General features: G+C 46.5%; 1 protein-coding gene across 4 annotated transcripts in view; it reads right to left on the bottom strand.

Moving 5' to 3' along the window:
* The window catches only part of SENP1 (SUMO specific peptidase 1), a 1568779-nt gene that overhangs the window by 856561 nt on the left and 694418 nt on the right, over nucleotides 1-17800 (bottom strand). For all 4 annotated transcript variants that reach the window (XM_069653453.1, XM_069653456.1, XM_069653457.1 and 1 more), the window contains one exon: nucleotides 8088-8172. In XM_069653453.1, the coding sequence (XP_069509554.1) occupies nucleotides 8088-8172 (85 nt within the window). The remainder of the gene's footprint in view (nucleotides 1-8087; nucleotides 8173-17800) is intronic.

Below are 17800 nucleotides of genomic sequence, written 5' to 3'. Positions count from 1 at the left end.
TGAGGAGGTGGACCTTGGAAGGATGAGGAGGTGGATCAAATGCCGGCAAGATAATCTTTTGTGTCAGATGAAATTCAGACACCACCTTGGGAAGGAAGGAACGTCAAACCCTGAAGACTACCTTCTCCATGGAAAATGTAGTGAAAGGAGGTTTGCATGATAAGAGTCTGTAGCTCACTCACACTGCGAACAGAAGTGACGGCCACTAGGAAGATTGTCTTGAATGTTAATCTGAGCGGACAGGAATGAAGAGGTCCAAAAGGCTCTGCCATCAAAAATGCTAATACTAAGTTTAAATCATACTAAGAACTGAATGACAATGCACATTTTCAAATAAAAGCCTTGCTCTGGCATTTGTTTAAAGATGGATAACACTGCATGTTAGCCCTTGGCAGTAGCCACCTGTGGCCCCTGAAGGGCTAAGTGTTACCAAAACGAAAGCACTGCAGGTATATCACAAGTAAAAGGATCAATATATTTAGCCCTACACCAGCTGCAAAACCTGTGTAGAGCTTTTGTTGCTGGGCTTCTGGCCGAAAGCAACACCTTCATAACGTTTTCTGGGAGGTGGCAATCTTTACATCTTAACATCTCAGAAACCAGACTTGGAAGGTTCAGATTTCTTATTTCTGGGTGAAGATGGCCCATCTCTTGCGAGAGTAGGTCCACTCTCTGAGGAAGACGAAATGGAGGGCAGATGGACACAGCTAGAAGGACTGGGTACCACTTCCCCCTGGCCCGATCCAGAGCAATCAGGATCATGGACTTCCCGAACTTCAACCTCCTGATGACAACTGTTCAACCGGAAAACAAGCCATTTCTATCAGAGGTCAGTACAGAAAATCAACAAATCGATAATCTGTCCCTGATACATACAATGATCAATTTAATTACAATAAAAATGTGTTTCTGTCTCAAGTACAACCTTATTCTGTGGGTTGCTACATAAGGCTAATCTACGAAGAAAGCATGGCGTTCACTAGCCTAGTAGATCCAATGACTGCTAGGAAAGCAACCTAGTGAACAATGTTTTATCTATGGGCTCAAAAGGAAGGCCCATGAGCTTATTCCAATATGTGTTAATAGCCCAGCCTGGAGCAGTATTGTCACGGGTGGATGTATGAATATTAGCCCTTCCATGAAAGTTTTAAATACCAGTACTTTCCACGAAGGCACTATGTTGAGAAGTGGTATAAGCAGCCAGAGCAGCAAAGTGTACCTTAAAGCATTTGAAGATTAAACCAGAGTCTAACTAAGGAGGTAGGTCATCATGTCGGCTGAATATCATACAACCAGGTTAACCTGCTTCTTTTTTTTTTTACAGCAGATGGCGTTTGTCTTGCGTGTCAATTATGGTGCCTTGGCTCGCATACATTGACCAAAACCAATATCCTTGAGAATGCGTACAGGTCCTCCTGGGACTTTCCCTGGAGCAATTGAAAATGGTAAGAATTTTTTTTTATATCCGAGGAACTCGCTGCAGGGAACATGGAGGGCTCAGGGAGCAGCTGTTCAACTGGAGGTCAGTTCAGAAAATCAAGAAACAGATAACGATCTGTCCGCGACCCATACAATGATCAATGTAACAGACAGCGTGATCATTTCTGCAATTCTTTTCTCTGCTTCAAACCCCTGCTTCTTTCAATTCCAAATAGGACAGCTGAAAGGCCAACAACATAATAGCAGTTTTAATTCTGGTTAATCCCATCTGTTCCTTATTTAGAATGCTCTGACAGTGGGGTTCCCGACCTAGATTGAAACTTCAGAATTTCTGTACGTTCAGATGAAGTTAGAAATGTTGTGGGCATTAGTGGTCAGCCTATACACCACCCGCTTTCATGGCCTTTGACTGTTGCTCTGGGTCCTTTCTAATTTAATTGCACCCCTGTCTTTTTCTAAACCTAAAGCGTGTCATCGTCCTCTCCTGATCCTGCATCATCCTCCTCTTCCTCTCCGTCTGCTTGTGAATTCGTTGACAATTTTTCTTCTAAGATTTCTCTCCTTCGGTCCTCTATTTCGTCATCATTCACATCCTCATCATACCGCATTGACTACACTTTTGGCGTAACCATGTCTTCTTTTCATCTACTTTATGATTCTGACACTGCTTCTTGCCTTGTTCGTGCCCACCCCACTGCTGCCCCAGGTGACTCTTCTATCATCATTGATCCCTACTGTGTAGCCTACCCTTCTGGACTATCTTACCTCTTGCTTCAATCTTTCACTGTCCTCTTCTACGTTTCCTTCCTCTTTCAAACATGCCTCAGTTCTTCCTATTCTTAGGAAACCCTTGCTTGACCCCTTTCTCTGCTCTAACTTTCGTCCTATATTTCTCCTAACATTTCTTTCCAAAATAATGAAGCTCATTGTTTATGCTCAAGTGTCTTCTTTTGTTAACCTACACTCCCTCCTTCGCTCTTTCCTTTCAATCTGGATTCTGACCTTCTCACTCTACTGTGACTGCACTCCTGGCTGTAAATGCATCTCTCCCTTCTGCATGCTACCAGAGATGTCTTCTCTCTTGTTCTCCTTGACTTGTCGACCGCTGTATTTTTTTTTCCTCTCTCTCATGTCTTGGTTTTCAGGACTCTGATCTGGGCTGGTTTCAGTTCTATATTACTGACCACAGCTTTTCTGTTTCTTAGGCTGGTCAGTCCTCTCCTACTTTCCCTCTTTCTCACAGTGTAACCAAAAAATCTATCCTCGGTCCACTCCCTTTTTCTCTACACACCTGTTCTCTTGGGGAGGTTAACCCTGCACATGGTTCTTCCTACCATTTGTATGCAGAGGACTAAAATCTTGCTCTCCTTTTCCTCCTCAGACTCAATTTATTCATCTCTCTCGGCCTGTCTTCTCTATAGCCAATCTTGAATGTGTTCACATTTTTTACACCTTAATTCTTCTAAAACGGAGGTCCTTTTCTTTCCTGCTTCCACTGTTCCCCTCTCCCTTCTTCCCACCATCTATTTCCTTTCCTCTTGCCTCCCTCTCAGTGTCCATCTCCTCACACATCACTAATTTCACGCTCTGGTCGTTTTCAACTTTTAATATTTGGAAGGCTTGCCGCTTCCTCACTTTCCATGCTTCTAAACTTCATATCACTGCTTTAGTATTTTCTTGTCTTTTTTACTCTTCTTGTCTACTCATGTCTTCCTACCTTATAGACTCACTCCTCTTCACTCCATCTACTCCTCTTCTATTCGTATTCTCTTTCGAGTCTCCACTGATCTGAACCATCTTCACTGGCTGTCTTTTGATGCCTCTTCAACTTTCTATGTGTTGTCTTTAAATGCCTTTATGGTTTTGCTCCTTCCTATCTCTCTACTCTTATTTCTTTCTACTTTGCATTGCATTCTCTTTGCTCGCAATCTCTCTTCCTCCTCGTGGTTCCTCACCCTCCCTGTGCACCATCTCGCTTCCGGTCTTTCTCCCTTTTGGCTCCCAAGTACTGGAACGCTCTCCCTCTGCCTCTTTGATTTCAGTCTAGTTTCCCTCTCTTCAAATCTACACTCAAAGAAAGCATTCATTCCTTGTGATTCTTGTAACCAATCCTCCCATTTTGTACTGATTGTATGTAAAGCGCTTAAATGAATGTCATGCTTTCTGCTCAGCCATTCAACTCCTGTGCACTTTTTGGAATTAGATCTACTAAATAGATCTAATCTGTAAAATAGGTTGCACAGTGTACTGGTGCCCTGATAGTATTTATTTGGAAGGCCCCCTACATAGGACACTGGAGCTTTTGGCTGTTTTAAGGGACCCATCCGCACTGTCGGACGGAACTTGGAGCAGCTCTCTCTCACTGCAACAGGCATTGTTGGACCAAGTTCCTCCACAATAATGTTCCTCTCATGTAAATCTAGAATCCATGGGTTCACCCTCAACCAAGAGGTCTGGTGTTGTAGTTTAGGAGTCTGTCTACAGAAATAAAGAGATTGCTACTCCGTTTGTGTTGTTTTCACCTTTTTAACCACTCAATTACTTTGTGATGTAAATATAAAAACTGAGTAACGTTAGCTATATTTCTGCAGAAAGAATCCTAAACTACAATACCAGACCGCTTGGTTGAGGGCGAACACATGGAAACTATCTCTATGTCCTGATGAAGGCCATTTAAAAATGTGGACGAACAAGGACTACATCCCGAGGTAAAACAAACATAGGGGCAACATTTTATTTGTATATATTTGATGTCTTTTTTACATCAGACATGGATATGCTATCGGGCCATGGCTCATATTTTTTCTGTGGCAGCTAGGACACAGTAAGACATTTGTAAAATATAATGGTGCTGAGACACCAGTGTTAAACCTTAGTGGGAGCCAAACTAAAGATGTGGTGTAAGAGTAAATATTCTTCCATATGTCTTAATGGAATACGTATGTATTATTAATTATATTTCACACTATATATTTAACACAAGTGAATTTGGATCAATGGGGTCTGGTTGTGTACAGAAGCTGTTTTACAGGTCTGTTTAAACAATAGGTATAAAATTATGTGTGGATGTCTGTGATGACAAGGCTATAATAAATGTGGGCTTGACGCTCTTTTTATGTGTAACCACATGATATACCTGCAGGGCGAACTATGCATCTGGCCATTACCTCTCCACAAGCTCTGTGTGAAATTAACCTTCATCCTAATGATGACAAGGTGTTTAACTACTCTAAGTCCATTGTAAAAGGCTGTCAGATCCACGTACTTTTAGGTGAAGGAGGGACTACCCCAAGTTCTCAAGACAAGTGACTGGATTTACACTTGCGTGCACCAGGGGGAATATGCACCAATGCCCTACATCAAATACTCCTCCTTACTAAGATGGATGTCAAGTGTCAGGGAAATTCATTGTGGATGAAAATATCCACATGCCAGAATATTTTGAAGACACCCAAAGCCCCTGCACTGTGGTTGCATCCAGAAGCCTCACCGCCAACAACTCCTGCTAGTGTCAACTAACAAGACAGCAGCAAAGATGAACAAGTGCCTTCATAGCAGTGGGATCTTCAAGCCAAAACCAAAAGCACCAGCGAGGAAGACTCTAAAATGGAAGGAGATCCAGTAAAGCAGGTTCCGGTGGCTCGACAAACCAAGAAGGTGCCCAGCCACAGAAAATGGTTCCACGGTGAAGACTACGATGGGGGCGATGCAGGACGGATCCTGAAAAACAGATGTTGGGATATCAACACCCTTCCAAGAGACTGGAGCAACCAGCATGAAGGGGGGGGGGGAGGATCACAGCAGTAAAGGGTCTAGCTGGCAGTAAAGCAGCCTGGTGGAAGTCGCAGAAAAGAAGGCCTGACCTAGTACACAAGGAGAGCCAGTAGGATGACAGATGAGATTCAGGAAGGGTGACTAACAGCCAAAAATCCACCACTAGAAATCAGCCTAGGACAGATGCTCCAGTCAGAATGCCCAGATCTGGTCCTTAAAATGCAGCAATGGGGTAAAACTTCCTGCAGATAAGTAACATGACTTCCAAGATAATTTGGTCACTACTGAGAGTGTGAACAGTGTATCCACCAATTATACCCATAAATGCAGGTCTAAGCCAGACCACCAATCACATAGGGAGCGATAAGCAAAGAAAGGGTTAGTGGGGCCAGCCAATCTCGTTGGCCCCTAAATCCGCCACTCATCCTGGAGCACCCCCGCAGGATGTAATGAGGCCTGCCCAGGTCCAAGAACTGATCCAAACTTGTTCAAACCACTATAGACGGATGGAGCATGGCGTTTCCCTGAACAAAGGAGGCCCCCACAACAAAATGGGCAAGATCATGCCTTAAAAGGCATATTGGTAGCACAATGGCTACCAATAAGGTAAGATACTAGTGCGACAAATCTGCTTGTACCCCTGACGAAGTAAAAACTAAATAAGAGCTTCCACGCACAAAGGGAGTGCTCAAGAAGCACCCCAGGTTCTTGGAGCCTAATGGGCGAACCAAGACCATGGGCCTCATTACGAGTCCGGCGGTAACTGAGGTGGTAAAACCGCCTGGTTACCGCCGGACTCGTATTACCATTCCGCCTCCGTGATTCCCGGAATTACCGGGGCATTACAACCCCGGTTTCCCGGGAATCACAGAGGCGGAATGGTGTTAATCCCCATTCCCATTGAGTCCTACGGGACTCAATGGGAATGGGGATCATGGAAACACCGGCAGCATCTCGTAATGCTGCCGGTGTTTCCTCGTCCGCCTCCAGGCGGGCGGTGTTAAACCCGCCAGGTCAGACCTGGCGGGAACATCACCTCCCGCCTGCAGGAGTCGGGATCAGGCGGTCCGGAAACAACGGTGGCGGCAGGTTTACTGCCACCGTTATTTCCGGACCGCCTGATTTGTAATGAGGCCCCATATCTTCTTAATGAGTCAAAATGGTTAAAGTGGCACAGGGACTTCCATTGAAGTCCCTCTGACCACCAAAAAGAGGTCAGTGATTCAAAAGACAAAAGGGAAAAGGCAAAAAGTTAAATGTGCCGAAAAGGAACCACAGAATTCCCAGTCAGCCAAAACAAGGTTTTTATTTTTTTTTTAATGAACCTTCAACAGTATTTCATAGAAATAAGGTGGTCATTTTAGCACACCCTAATTTTTGCAGAAAGTCATTCAGTCTGTTTTGCTGCCATCCCTTTTCCAAATCCATCTTCTACAGCTGGGTGTTATAATCATACCCTCAACCTAAAGAGAGCTCTTTGTTACTCCGTATAGGGGATGAATTACAGCAGAATAACATGAAGTACAGAAGAACAAAAACGTTTGTGAATTATAGTTCAACAAATAGAAGTTTGGCAGCCAGCATAGGCAACCAGATGCCAACCAGTCCATTTCAAGTTGGAAAGTGTCCTTCATTTTATTCAATCAAAAATCCAATAAGTCAATAGGGGTTGATTTGTAATCCATGTAATAAGGGGGAGCCACCACTTCCAGTGGCCATTATACAAGACAAGAGGCTTTTCTGATAAATGTCATAATTAGTGAAATGTGTAAGTCAGCTATGTTGGGGGCAGTGAGCTAGTCCTCACATTTTCAAATAATTACTGTATAGAGTGCTAGGTATTGTTTTGCAAATAGACACCACAGTGAGGCGGCAGGCATCCTTACGGGACCTATTCACCTAAAAGCATGTATCACTTTGCTCGGTCTTCCCCTCTTTCCCCAATGTTGGGAAGAGCTTGCAATTCCATCTAGTGGGCCCGAATTTTAAAGTGGATGGAGATGGAAAAGTTACAAACAATACATGGCAAGACATGATGTCTAAATTCACCTAGATCAGGGGTATGTAACCTTTGGCTCTCCCAATGTTTTGGACTAGAACTCACATCAGCCCTTGTCAGTATAGCCAACGGGGAGGGATCATAGGAGTTGTAGTCCAAAACATGTAGAGAGCAACATGCAGACTTCTGACCTAGATATTCCCACAGAGAAATGAGTAGAGCCTCAACTATGGTTATTACATGTAAAATAGTCTTCTGTGGACTGTGGCTCGACTTCACTTGTGCTGCCCCACTATCCCTAGTTTCCCTGATTCTTACTCTTTTTGCACTCTAAAATCCCCATGCATCACTATATGCAATAAATCCATCATCTGTTTGCCCCCGAGTAGGTGCATGTATATACTCTTTATATTTCACAGTTGTACGGTTGTACTGAAATTCTTCTGCTGTGCGTGTCCCCTCCCCGAATATTTTCCTTTTTTCCTCTCCCTAGTTGGATGTTGTTAGGATATGGCATTTAGGATCTGTCCCTCCCTTGTTAGGACCTGCCTTTTTCTCTTGCTTCCTGATGTGTGCCTGTTCCTCATGGTGTATGTATGTGTGAGGTCATCGGTGGAATATTTGGATGAGTGCTAGAATGTTTGGTACACTCGGGACCCTGAGTATTCCACCAGTGGCAGTTGCCATGATGTAGCCTATGTGGTGGGAACACTGATGTGCAGATCCTTCATTGGTATTTCAAAGCTACAATAACTATTCTTTGAATGTTCTCTTTCACATACAATTGCTATTGTGTTTCTAATCTTTGAATATAAAGAATGCCAACTAAAGCTATAGGAACACCAACATTAAAAATCATACAAAATTAAATTACCTGGTTCTGAAACTTTAATGCCAGGGCTTTCTGCTCCTCTATCTGTCGACACCTCTCACGGGCCCGTGAATCATACAAACTAGTTCTATGAAGAAGATACATTTTGTTAAGAAAATTTGCCACGTAAAACCAATGCGCGCACACAATTAAATAATGGAAGAGATTTTGACATCTAATGTCTATAAAACACAGTAAAATCCATTTACGAAGAAACGCTAACCCAATGATGACAGAATTAATAATGTGGGAACTATGCTGGCTATTAATGAGATCCTTCTCATAAGCCATATTGAGGCATTTTAATTCCAAAAGAAAAAAAAGGTCCGAAAGAACTGTCATCTATCAAATAAATGATACTGCTAACTTTTCTTGGAGCATGCATTGCATCTTGAAAATGGTGAATTACCAGACTAAGGGTAGCATCAGTGTAAAGAGAAGGCATGATTCCAAGATGGCAGCCGACACCAAATCGATGTCTCGGCAGCAGCTCCCGAGCCCGCATCTAAATAACAGCAGCTCCACCACCTCCGGAACGCTGAAATTGGGTGCGGAGACGAGAGGAAAGGAGGGCAGGACCCCCTGTTGTGCTGCGAGTATCTCGGATGCCCGTGGAGAAGGCGGGGGAGACAGCAGGATCTCACGGCAGAGGACACGTAGAGAGGATGACACGCAGCCCTGGAGGGAGACCAAGGGCAAGCTATAAAAATCACAACCCGCAGTGGGTAAGGAAGGACACAGCATGAGGTCTGTCAGCGCACGAGGGACACTACAGCAGGACCGGAGGGAGACCCGATCGTCTTACAGCAACAATATCGGGCCAGGCAGCAGGCAGCAGACAGCAGAGGAGGATGCAGGCCGGTTGCACAATATATGGACTGGGAGCAACAAGTGTGAGGAGGCGTGGAAGCCCTCCCCCTAATAACAGCAAGGAGAGCACAGGACAAGAATGATAGGGAAAAATGTCATCCAAATCAAAAGTCAGGGTCGTTAAGCAGACTCCAACAGCGGGGGATGCCACAGGAACTCTCCTCACCCTGTGGGCTCCAATAGAAGCAAGGGACTCAGGTAGTGACACCCCTGTGCCACCGGACCGCAGAGACCACTCAGAAGCAGAACAGGCATCTTGTCCCCACAGGAAGGGGACCGCATTCTACAACAGGATATGGGCCAAGAAGGGCAAGGAGGAAGCTCCCCCAACCGGAGAATCGTCCAAGGCCCAGGACACGGGAATGGGCAACAGCAGGGGAAAGGCGCAGAAGGAGGGTGACATTGCGAGGCCCGCGCCCGAAGCAGGGAGAGACCAGAGGAGGGGGCATAGTGGATGGATAGCGGAGGGCATGGCACGCCAGCAAGAAGGATCAATGAGAGGGGGTGGTGGACATAATTGCGTGAACTCAGGCAGAGGAGTACAGGACGACGATTCATCTTAGAGCCAATAAGGGCGGATAAGCCTGGGGGGAGAGGGGGTTGGGAGATTGAGTTCAAGATGGGAGGCAGGAGGGCAACCCGAGGTTGGGGGACGGGATGGAGGGGAGTGAGGAGGAAGAGGGGAAGGGGGACAGAGGGGTGGTAGAGGGAGTTAAAGGGAAGGGGGAAAGATCCTGGGGTGAGTGGGAGGCGAAGGAGGTCTACAGCGTGGAAAGTGGGATTAAGAGATAAGGGAGCACCAAAAAGGAATGGGTGGGGAAAATTACAGATCACCAAACAGAAAAGGAGGCAGAGGAAAGTGCTATTCATGGATGGTCGCCCATTTTCAAATGGTTTACACATAATGTGAGAGGGCTGAACACCCCTCAAGAGGAAGACATTGGAGAAATGTATTGGGATGTCGGGGCCAGATTTTCTGGCAATGCAGGAGACCCATCTCCTGAAAAGGGACCAGGCCAGGCTTAAATTGCGGGTGCTTTACCCAGATATTTCATGCATCGGGACCAACGAAGTCAGGGGAGTCCCCTTGGCTATTAGGAATAGTCTAGAGTTTGGGGTTTCCGGGACTAAGGGGAAAAAAGGAGGAAGATATATCATAATAGTGGGGGACCACAAAGGCACCGCGTATACACGGGCCTCAGTATAAGCTCCTAACACCTGACAGAAGGCCTTCTTGAGGGAACTCCTAAAAGTGTTGGAAGGATTCGCGAAGGGTCAAATTATCCTAATGGATGACTTCAACCTGGCATGGTGAAGGAATCGGGACAGATCCGTGAGAGCAGAAACAAGCGGGGGGAGCAGTAGAATCAGCCGCCCTACAGGAAACATTTTAGAGTCTGGGGCTACGAGATGTATGGAGGAGTCTGAAGTGCGAGGGGAAAGGTTTCACATAAGCGTTCACTGAACACAATCCCGAATCGATTAGAGTATCAGCCGGATCGATGGGGGCAGTAGTTGAGGTAGAGATGGGAACCCTGGGAATAGCCGACTACAAGGTGGGAACAATGACAATGCATCTACAAGGCCGATCACCGGGGGTGTGGAAGTGGAGGGTCCCGGGGTAACTGATGCATGACCCGGTCATAAGGGAGCACCTGGAGAGGAAGATGCAGGCCTTTGAGCATAATAAAAGATCCGACACAGGGGAAAGCATTCGGTGGGACCCATTTAAGGCCACAATAACTGGGAAATTTATAGCAGCAAAAGCGCAGAGGGAAAGAACACTGAAAGCCCTCGAGGTACGGCTCGAGGAGGTGGTCGAGGAAGCGAGGAGATGGGCAGGAGAGGCCCCCTCTAAGAAGACATTAAGGGCCTATAGACAAGCAGTGGAACAGTTAGGTGCTCTCAGGACCAAGGGAGCTGAGGGAGGATTGCTGTTTGTCTGAAAAATGTTCTATGCAAAAGCCAATGCAATCAGTAAGGGATGATTTAGTGACCCGGCACTCCTGCACAGAAAAAAATCCAGGAGTGTTTCACCAATTACTATACTTCACTATATACATCACAAGACCCCCAGAGTAAACAAAAAATAGAATTCCTGGAGGGAATACAGCTCCCTAGAGCAGAAGAGGGCATACAGGAGTCACTAGGTCAGAACATTACTGAAGAGGATGAGAAAGGTTATAGCGGCTCTCCCCCCAAACAAGGCACCGGGACCAGATGGTTTTATGGCAAATTTGTATAAAACATTCTCTGCAGTTCTGGTCCCACATCTGACAAATCGATATAATAGCTTCAAGGAGACGGGGTGCATCTCGTCCACTATGGAGGTAGCCAAAATAACCCTAATCCCCAAGCGCAACAAAGACCCCACTAAATGCGCCTCATATAGACTGATAGCGCTTATAAATACGGATGCTAAAATCTATACCAAAATTTTGGCCAAAAGATTGGAGGAGCATCTCCCAGGGCTCATTCACCAGGACCAGTCGAGGTTTGTGTTGGGCAGGCAGACAGCGGATAACATCAGGAGGGTGGCCATATGATAGAGATAGCCCAAAAAACTGCCATCCCGTCAGTTCTTCTTGCCTTAGATGCGGAAAAGGCATTTGACCGAGTGGAGTGGTCTTTCCTGTTTAGAGTGATGGAGAAAATGGGCCTGGATGGCAATTTCCAAAGCATGGTCCAAGCCATTTACAAACCCACGGTAGCTTGCCTTTCAATGAATGGCTCTGTGTCTCACCCCATTAAACTAAGTAGAGGGACGAAACAAGGGTGCCCGCTCTCCCCTCTATTATATACAATTTACTTGGAACCACTATTGCAAGTCATACGGGAGGCCAGGACGGTACAAGGTGTAGTCTTTGGGAGTCAGCAGCATAAAGTAGCTGCCATCTCAGACTACATGCTTCTGTCGCTCTCCAGGCACAAAGAATCTCTAGAAGCATGTAGGGAGATATTGAGGGCCTTTGTGGCAGTGTCAGGGCTCTGAATTAACTTCGACAAATCAGAATTGCTTAATCTCACAGGAAGGGGTAGGGAGGTGGCGGAATTGAAGGCAGCCTCTCCATTCATTTGAACCTACAAGGGATTAAGTACCCGGGGGTGAGTATTCCGCCATCGCTCTCCAGCTGGTTCGAAGTTAATTACCCACCCATGTTGGCGGCGATAAAGAGCGAGTTCCAGAAATGGAGGAATCTCTGGGTTTCCTGGATGGGCAGGATGGCAGCAGTGAAGATGGTCACACTCCCTGACAACTTTATTTATTCCAGGCAATACCACTGGCCGTACCATTTTGCTTTTCAAAGAACTAGAGAAAAGAACGGGAACTTCATATGGGAGGGCAAGAGGTCGAGGATTAATCGGCAGGTGGTGTCGTCCCATAGGAGGGAAGCAGGGATGGCGCGGCCACATTTCCAGCAGTATTATGAAGCCGCACAACTGCGGATCATCCGAGACTGCTTGAAAGGACTACCGGGGAAACAATGGGTGGCATCGGGAAGTTGTGCAACAGGTTAGTGGTTATCGCGACACAACTGACCAAAGCACTTGTACAAGCGCTATAACTAAGCCGGTAGCCGACACATTGTGAGTCTAGAAATTACCTCCCCATAACATAGGCGATGTATTTCGTTGGCCGATAACCAACCGCCTCATATGCTCAGCATTATTAGTACAGACTCATGAGGATGTCCGGAGAGCGTCCATTTTGTATGAATAGAATTCACCATTTGACCAATTTTCGCTTCTTGCTTTCTGTTTAAACTGCTTTGCTGTAAGTGTATTCCATTATTGATCATGCATAGAGCAAGGCCATAAGTTACATTTTGAAACGTGGCTCAGGCAACCCAGACAGCAATGCCCGGTCTCCTCCCACACAAGTCCTTGGAAGTAAGCAACAAGGCATTTAATCACTACGCAGGTGCCAGCTAGTCTCGCTTGTGCGGTAGAAACGGTAGAAAAGAACAATTAATGGCTAGAATTATGCTCTCTTTTACGGCCCCCCCTTCACTGAGCCCCTGTAGATCGAGCTGACCTCTAGCACACAAATAGAAACTAGAAGATAGTGAGGCCTGGAATGTGTCGCTCCCCTGCATGCAGCTTGCTTGTAAGAACAAGAACATTATGTTCCCTAAAACAAAGAATCGTGTCTGCGATTTCGCAAATTGCAAACTGTTGCTGAAATGAATGTCTGAAGGTGTCATATTCGTCATAATTGTCAATCATCGAAACCATTTCAAAGGAAATACATTATGGGAGGTATTGAATACGTCACTACTGATAATAAGATGTTCGTTTGATATATATGTAACTGTTGTAGAATGTTCGCTCTCTTGCGTCCCACGGGGTCTGGAGACACACGTTGCAGGATCTGAGACACAGTCGGCCGACAGACTATCTGCTTTGCAATAAACCCTAGATTTTGGGAATTAAACCTCGTGTCTGGCGTATCAGTTCGTGTGTGGCGATTGTGCCTTGTTTCCATACGCGAGGGACCCCTAGGTGCCCCATCAACATGGGATAAGCTAGTGGGGAAAAATGGGATTACAGCCTTCCCCTTCACTCCTATTTTCAATAACATGGACTTCACCGCAGAAAAGGAGGGGTCTTTGGCCAATGGTGCGAAGGGGGATGCAAGGTAATTCACATGTACCAAGGTCCAACCATCAGATTGTTTGTAGAATGCAAGCAGGGGTTCAGGATAGACGAAAGGGAGCGGATTCTTCATTTTCAATTACGGCCCTCGCTGATGAGTAAAGAGATTAAAGCAGCGGCCACCAGACAACTAATACCACTTTAAACATTCTTAATATATGACGAGACCAATGGCCTGGTTTCCAACTATACTAGATGATACTACTCCTAGAGCATCATGGCCATACGCTGGGAAAGAATAACCGGGAGGGAAATTAGTAGGGAAGAATGGGAGAGATTGGGGAGATTGATTCTAAAAGTGGCCAAGGCATCTCAATTGCAGGAAGCCTGGTATAAGATATTGTATGGTTGGCACTTTACCACAGCCCACCTTCACAAGATCTACCCCGAAACATCTCGGGAATGCTGAAGAGGATGTAGGGGAATAGGCACTGGGTCCCCTATATGGTGGATATGTCCCAAAATGTAATCGTTCTGGAAGGAGGTGCGGGTAGCACTGGGACCAGCATTTGGGGACGAAGGCGAAGCTCCCTGGACCCGATTTTGCTAGGATTGGGTGGGTGGTTTATGGAAGAGGGAGAATCCAGGGGGCGGACTAAGGCACAGATAGTACTAACCCTGGTAGCAATGTCTCTCATAGCCCAAAGACGTAAAGGAGCAGTGGTTCCCACCACACAGTACTGGCTCTGCAAAGTATGAGAGCTGATGGCGCTGGAATGGACTACCTACGCTATGAACAATGGGCCTCATTCCGACCCTGCCTGTATCCTGGCAGTAGAGCCGCCAGGATACCGGCAAATGTGGATATCCTTTCTGGCACCCTGTCCGGAGGCATTTCCGATGGAGCGGTGTTGTCCCCCTTAATGGAGTACCATAGGACTCCATGAGGGGATTTGCCGTCATTACTAGGGCATTTTTGGCCTGTAGGGCACCTGGTTTACCTCCATCATTTAGCTGGAGGTAAACCAGGTGCCCCACCGGCACTCCTGTAGTCGGGCGGTCCGGTAAAGTGCTGGTATCCTTCGATACCAGCACTTTTTTACCGGACTGCCCGACTCAGAATGAGCCCCAATAACTTGCCCAGATTCACAAGAGACTGGGGGAAAGCCTTAACCTTTTTGAAAGATGATTACAGAACCCAGTGGTGCTCCTAGCGCCTGAGACTTCTGGGCCTCAGCTGAACGAAACTACACGAAAGGACCTCACAAGCTTGAAAGCACCAAGGATCCGAAGGGGGGTGGGGGGGAGAACAGGCATTGGGGAGGGGTGGGAGAGGGGGACAGTAGGTGGGGGGAGTTGGAGGGGAAATGTATAATATCTTGTAAAACCAATGAAAAGACATTAAAAAAAAGAAAGCATAGAGAGAACTGCTCAGGTAAATTCTACAACTGCCATGAAAAACACATGGAAATGGAAGCTTAAACAACCTATAACATGGAGCATTGAATCTTTCATAAATGTGCATACTTTTATAGGTAGAACATACTGATCTATACCTACGGTATGAGGCATCAGTTTTTCGCTTTTTATCTGAACGCTTTCGACTTTCCCCCCTGATGAGTCCTTATTCAAGGCCTCCTCAGCCTTCTAATCCCAAATACACCTTTGAGAATGTTAGCATGCCCCAAAGGTAGCCTGTTCACTGTGCAATCTCCTTGCATAGCTGGTTGAGTACTCAGCTTGTTGGTGGCAGCTGCTGTTAATTATTGGAGGGCCTAGCCTGCTGTACTCGGACTACAGGGAACCTCTGTAAAAGTCCAGTACAGAATCCAAGACATTATTTCCTACAAGAGAATGAGTTAAATACTTAGCCGGTATATATGGCCATGGCTCCTGCATGACAGAGAGTGAGGGCTCCAGTAGCCAGAACCAGATAAGCCCGGTTTTATGAAGGGGTCTAGGTTAAACACTGATATGATAAGAAAAGTCATTTATAACGCGCCTGTACATAAGTGTTTCTAGGCGCGAGAAGACAAGGAGGGGAGGACAGAAGGAGGACAAAATGATCTTACTAGGCCTTGTGTCATCCAGATCGCGCAAGTGCGGAGGGGAGGGGAAGAAGTGCCAGGGTGGGAAGGGGGAGGGAGAGTGCCAAGTTACTCTTAAGTTCTGCCAGGAGGTGGCACATAAGTGCAGAGAGTCAGGGGACAGTAGGATTGCAGATAGTCACTTAAGTGGTTGGGAGGCCTAGAGGCAGCGCAAGGGCAACTGGTCATGCAGGAGCCTGGTCCCGTAAGTTCAGTGGGTGTCCAGGTAAGCAGTATGCACAGCAGACAGGGACATCAAAAAGGGAGAGGAAGAGAGAAAGCAGAAGCGAAATGTAAGATCTTGAGTTGCTTCTGGAACCTTAGGTGGTCCTGCTCTAGTTTGAGAGAGGAAGAGAGGCTGTTCCAGAGGGAGGCCCCCAGCCGAGGAGAGAGATTTTTCCCCCACTCTCTGCCTGGAGAAGCGTCTGACCCTCAGAAAGTTGGAGGTGGATGAGTGGAGTGCTCGAGAAGGCAGATGCTTAGGAAGAGAAAGTTGGATGTAGTGTGGTCCCCGGCCCCAGAAAGCCTTGTGGACGATGCAGAGGTCTTGAACCTGATTCTCACAGCCACAGGAAGCCAGTGGAGAGATTTCATAGCTGGAGAGATCCGATCCCTGGGCTTGAGGCCAAGATCACGTCTCGCAGTGCTGTTCTGGATAAGTTGTAAAGGGCGAAGAGTAGAGACAGGCAGATTTAGAAAGAGGCTGTTACAGTAGTCCAGCCTAGAGAGGTCCAGAGCTCTGGAGACAGTGAGCTTCTAGGGGAAAGTGAGAAAAGGAGAAATACCTCTTAGAGACATCAGAGATGTGAGGAGAGAAGGAGAGGGTGGAGTCAAAGATGACCCCTAGGTTCTTAGCCTCACAGAAAGGAGCAGGGAGAGGGCCCAGGGTGGGCAGCCATAGTGAGAGAGGGAAGACGGGAGCAAGTGTCCGAATGAGGAGGATCTCAGTCTTACAGGCATTACGGCAAAGATCATTGGAGGCATACCATTCCTGAATTGCAGACAAACAGTCTTTTATAAGAGAAGGAGGAAAAGAGGCTGAGGGGAGCCTGAAAGAGAGCTGGGTGTCACCCGCATGACACTGAAAGTTACAGCAAACGGTAGAGATGCGGTGGGCAAGAGGTGCCAGGTAGTGATTAAAGAGCCTGGGAGAGAGGTTAGAGCCATGGGGAATACCATAAGTAGAGATAGACGAGAGGAAAGACCCAAGTTGGACCTAGGAGGGTCGATCAGTGAGAAAGGAGATCAACCAGGCAAGGGCCTGACCAGAGATACCCAGGTTGTCAAAGAGACTATTGAGCAGGATGGCGTGGTTGACCATGTCGAACCTTGAATCCACATTTGAGAGAGTGCCCATGAAATGTTTCACAAAAGTGGAATGTGATGGTCCCGACATCTTAGGTTTTCAAGCCTTTTTAAAGCCACTATAACTTTGCTGGTGTTTGCAACACATACCCCAATGCTCCAACTACAAGGCTGTCAGGTTATACTGAAGATTTAAAATAAGCGTGCAACCGGTAAGCAGTTATCTGAAGCCTGGAGAACTGTCGGTTTTTCAGTTGAGGAAGCTATGTATACAATAGCACTGCCCTGTAAAACAGCGACAATTTTCTGGAGCTAAAGGCTTGCATTTACGCTTATGTGCATACCCACAATGCTTTGCTTATGTGGCTCTGAAATGCAGCTGTGAAAGTCCATTAATGGCTACTAGGTTGCGCTTTGGCACCTGTGACTTGGCTCAAATGACTTATTCTACTTTGCTGAATGACAAAAGTTTGAATTGATGCAACCTTGTGATCGAGAGCATAGTCTGCACTCGTCACACTTGCTTGAACTGAGGTTTTGCATCCTTACTGTTGTAGAGGAGGTCCCAAATAAAGCCTGCACTCCAATCGTCCATTTTGAAGTACCAGGAACGTTCCCACCGAGATATGTGACGTATGTTGAGCAAATAAAGCAGGAGAGAGCCGCAGTAGGGCTCTGCCCAGTACCCATTACAAGAACAGTACCTATTGACGTACCTATACCAGGAACACCATGGACAGTAAGGTATCCATTAAGAAAACCCTACCAGCAAAAGAGACGAAATGAAGATTGCTTAAGTACCGTCCCGGAAGAAACCACAAAGGCCTTAATGGAAGACGAATGATGACGTCACGAGGG

Source organism: Ambystoma mexicanum, chromosome 3q (assembly GCF_040938575.1).
Source record: "Ambystoma mexicanum isolate Mex_15411 chromosome 3q, UKY_AmexF1_1, whole genome shotgun sequence".
Classification (NCBI taxonomy): Eukaryota; Metazoa; Chordata; class Amphibia; order Caudata; family Ambystomatidae; genus Ambystoma; species Ambystoma mexicanum.
This window is presented reverse-complemented; position numbering and strand designations above follow the sequence as displayed.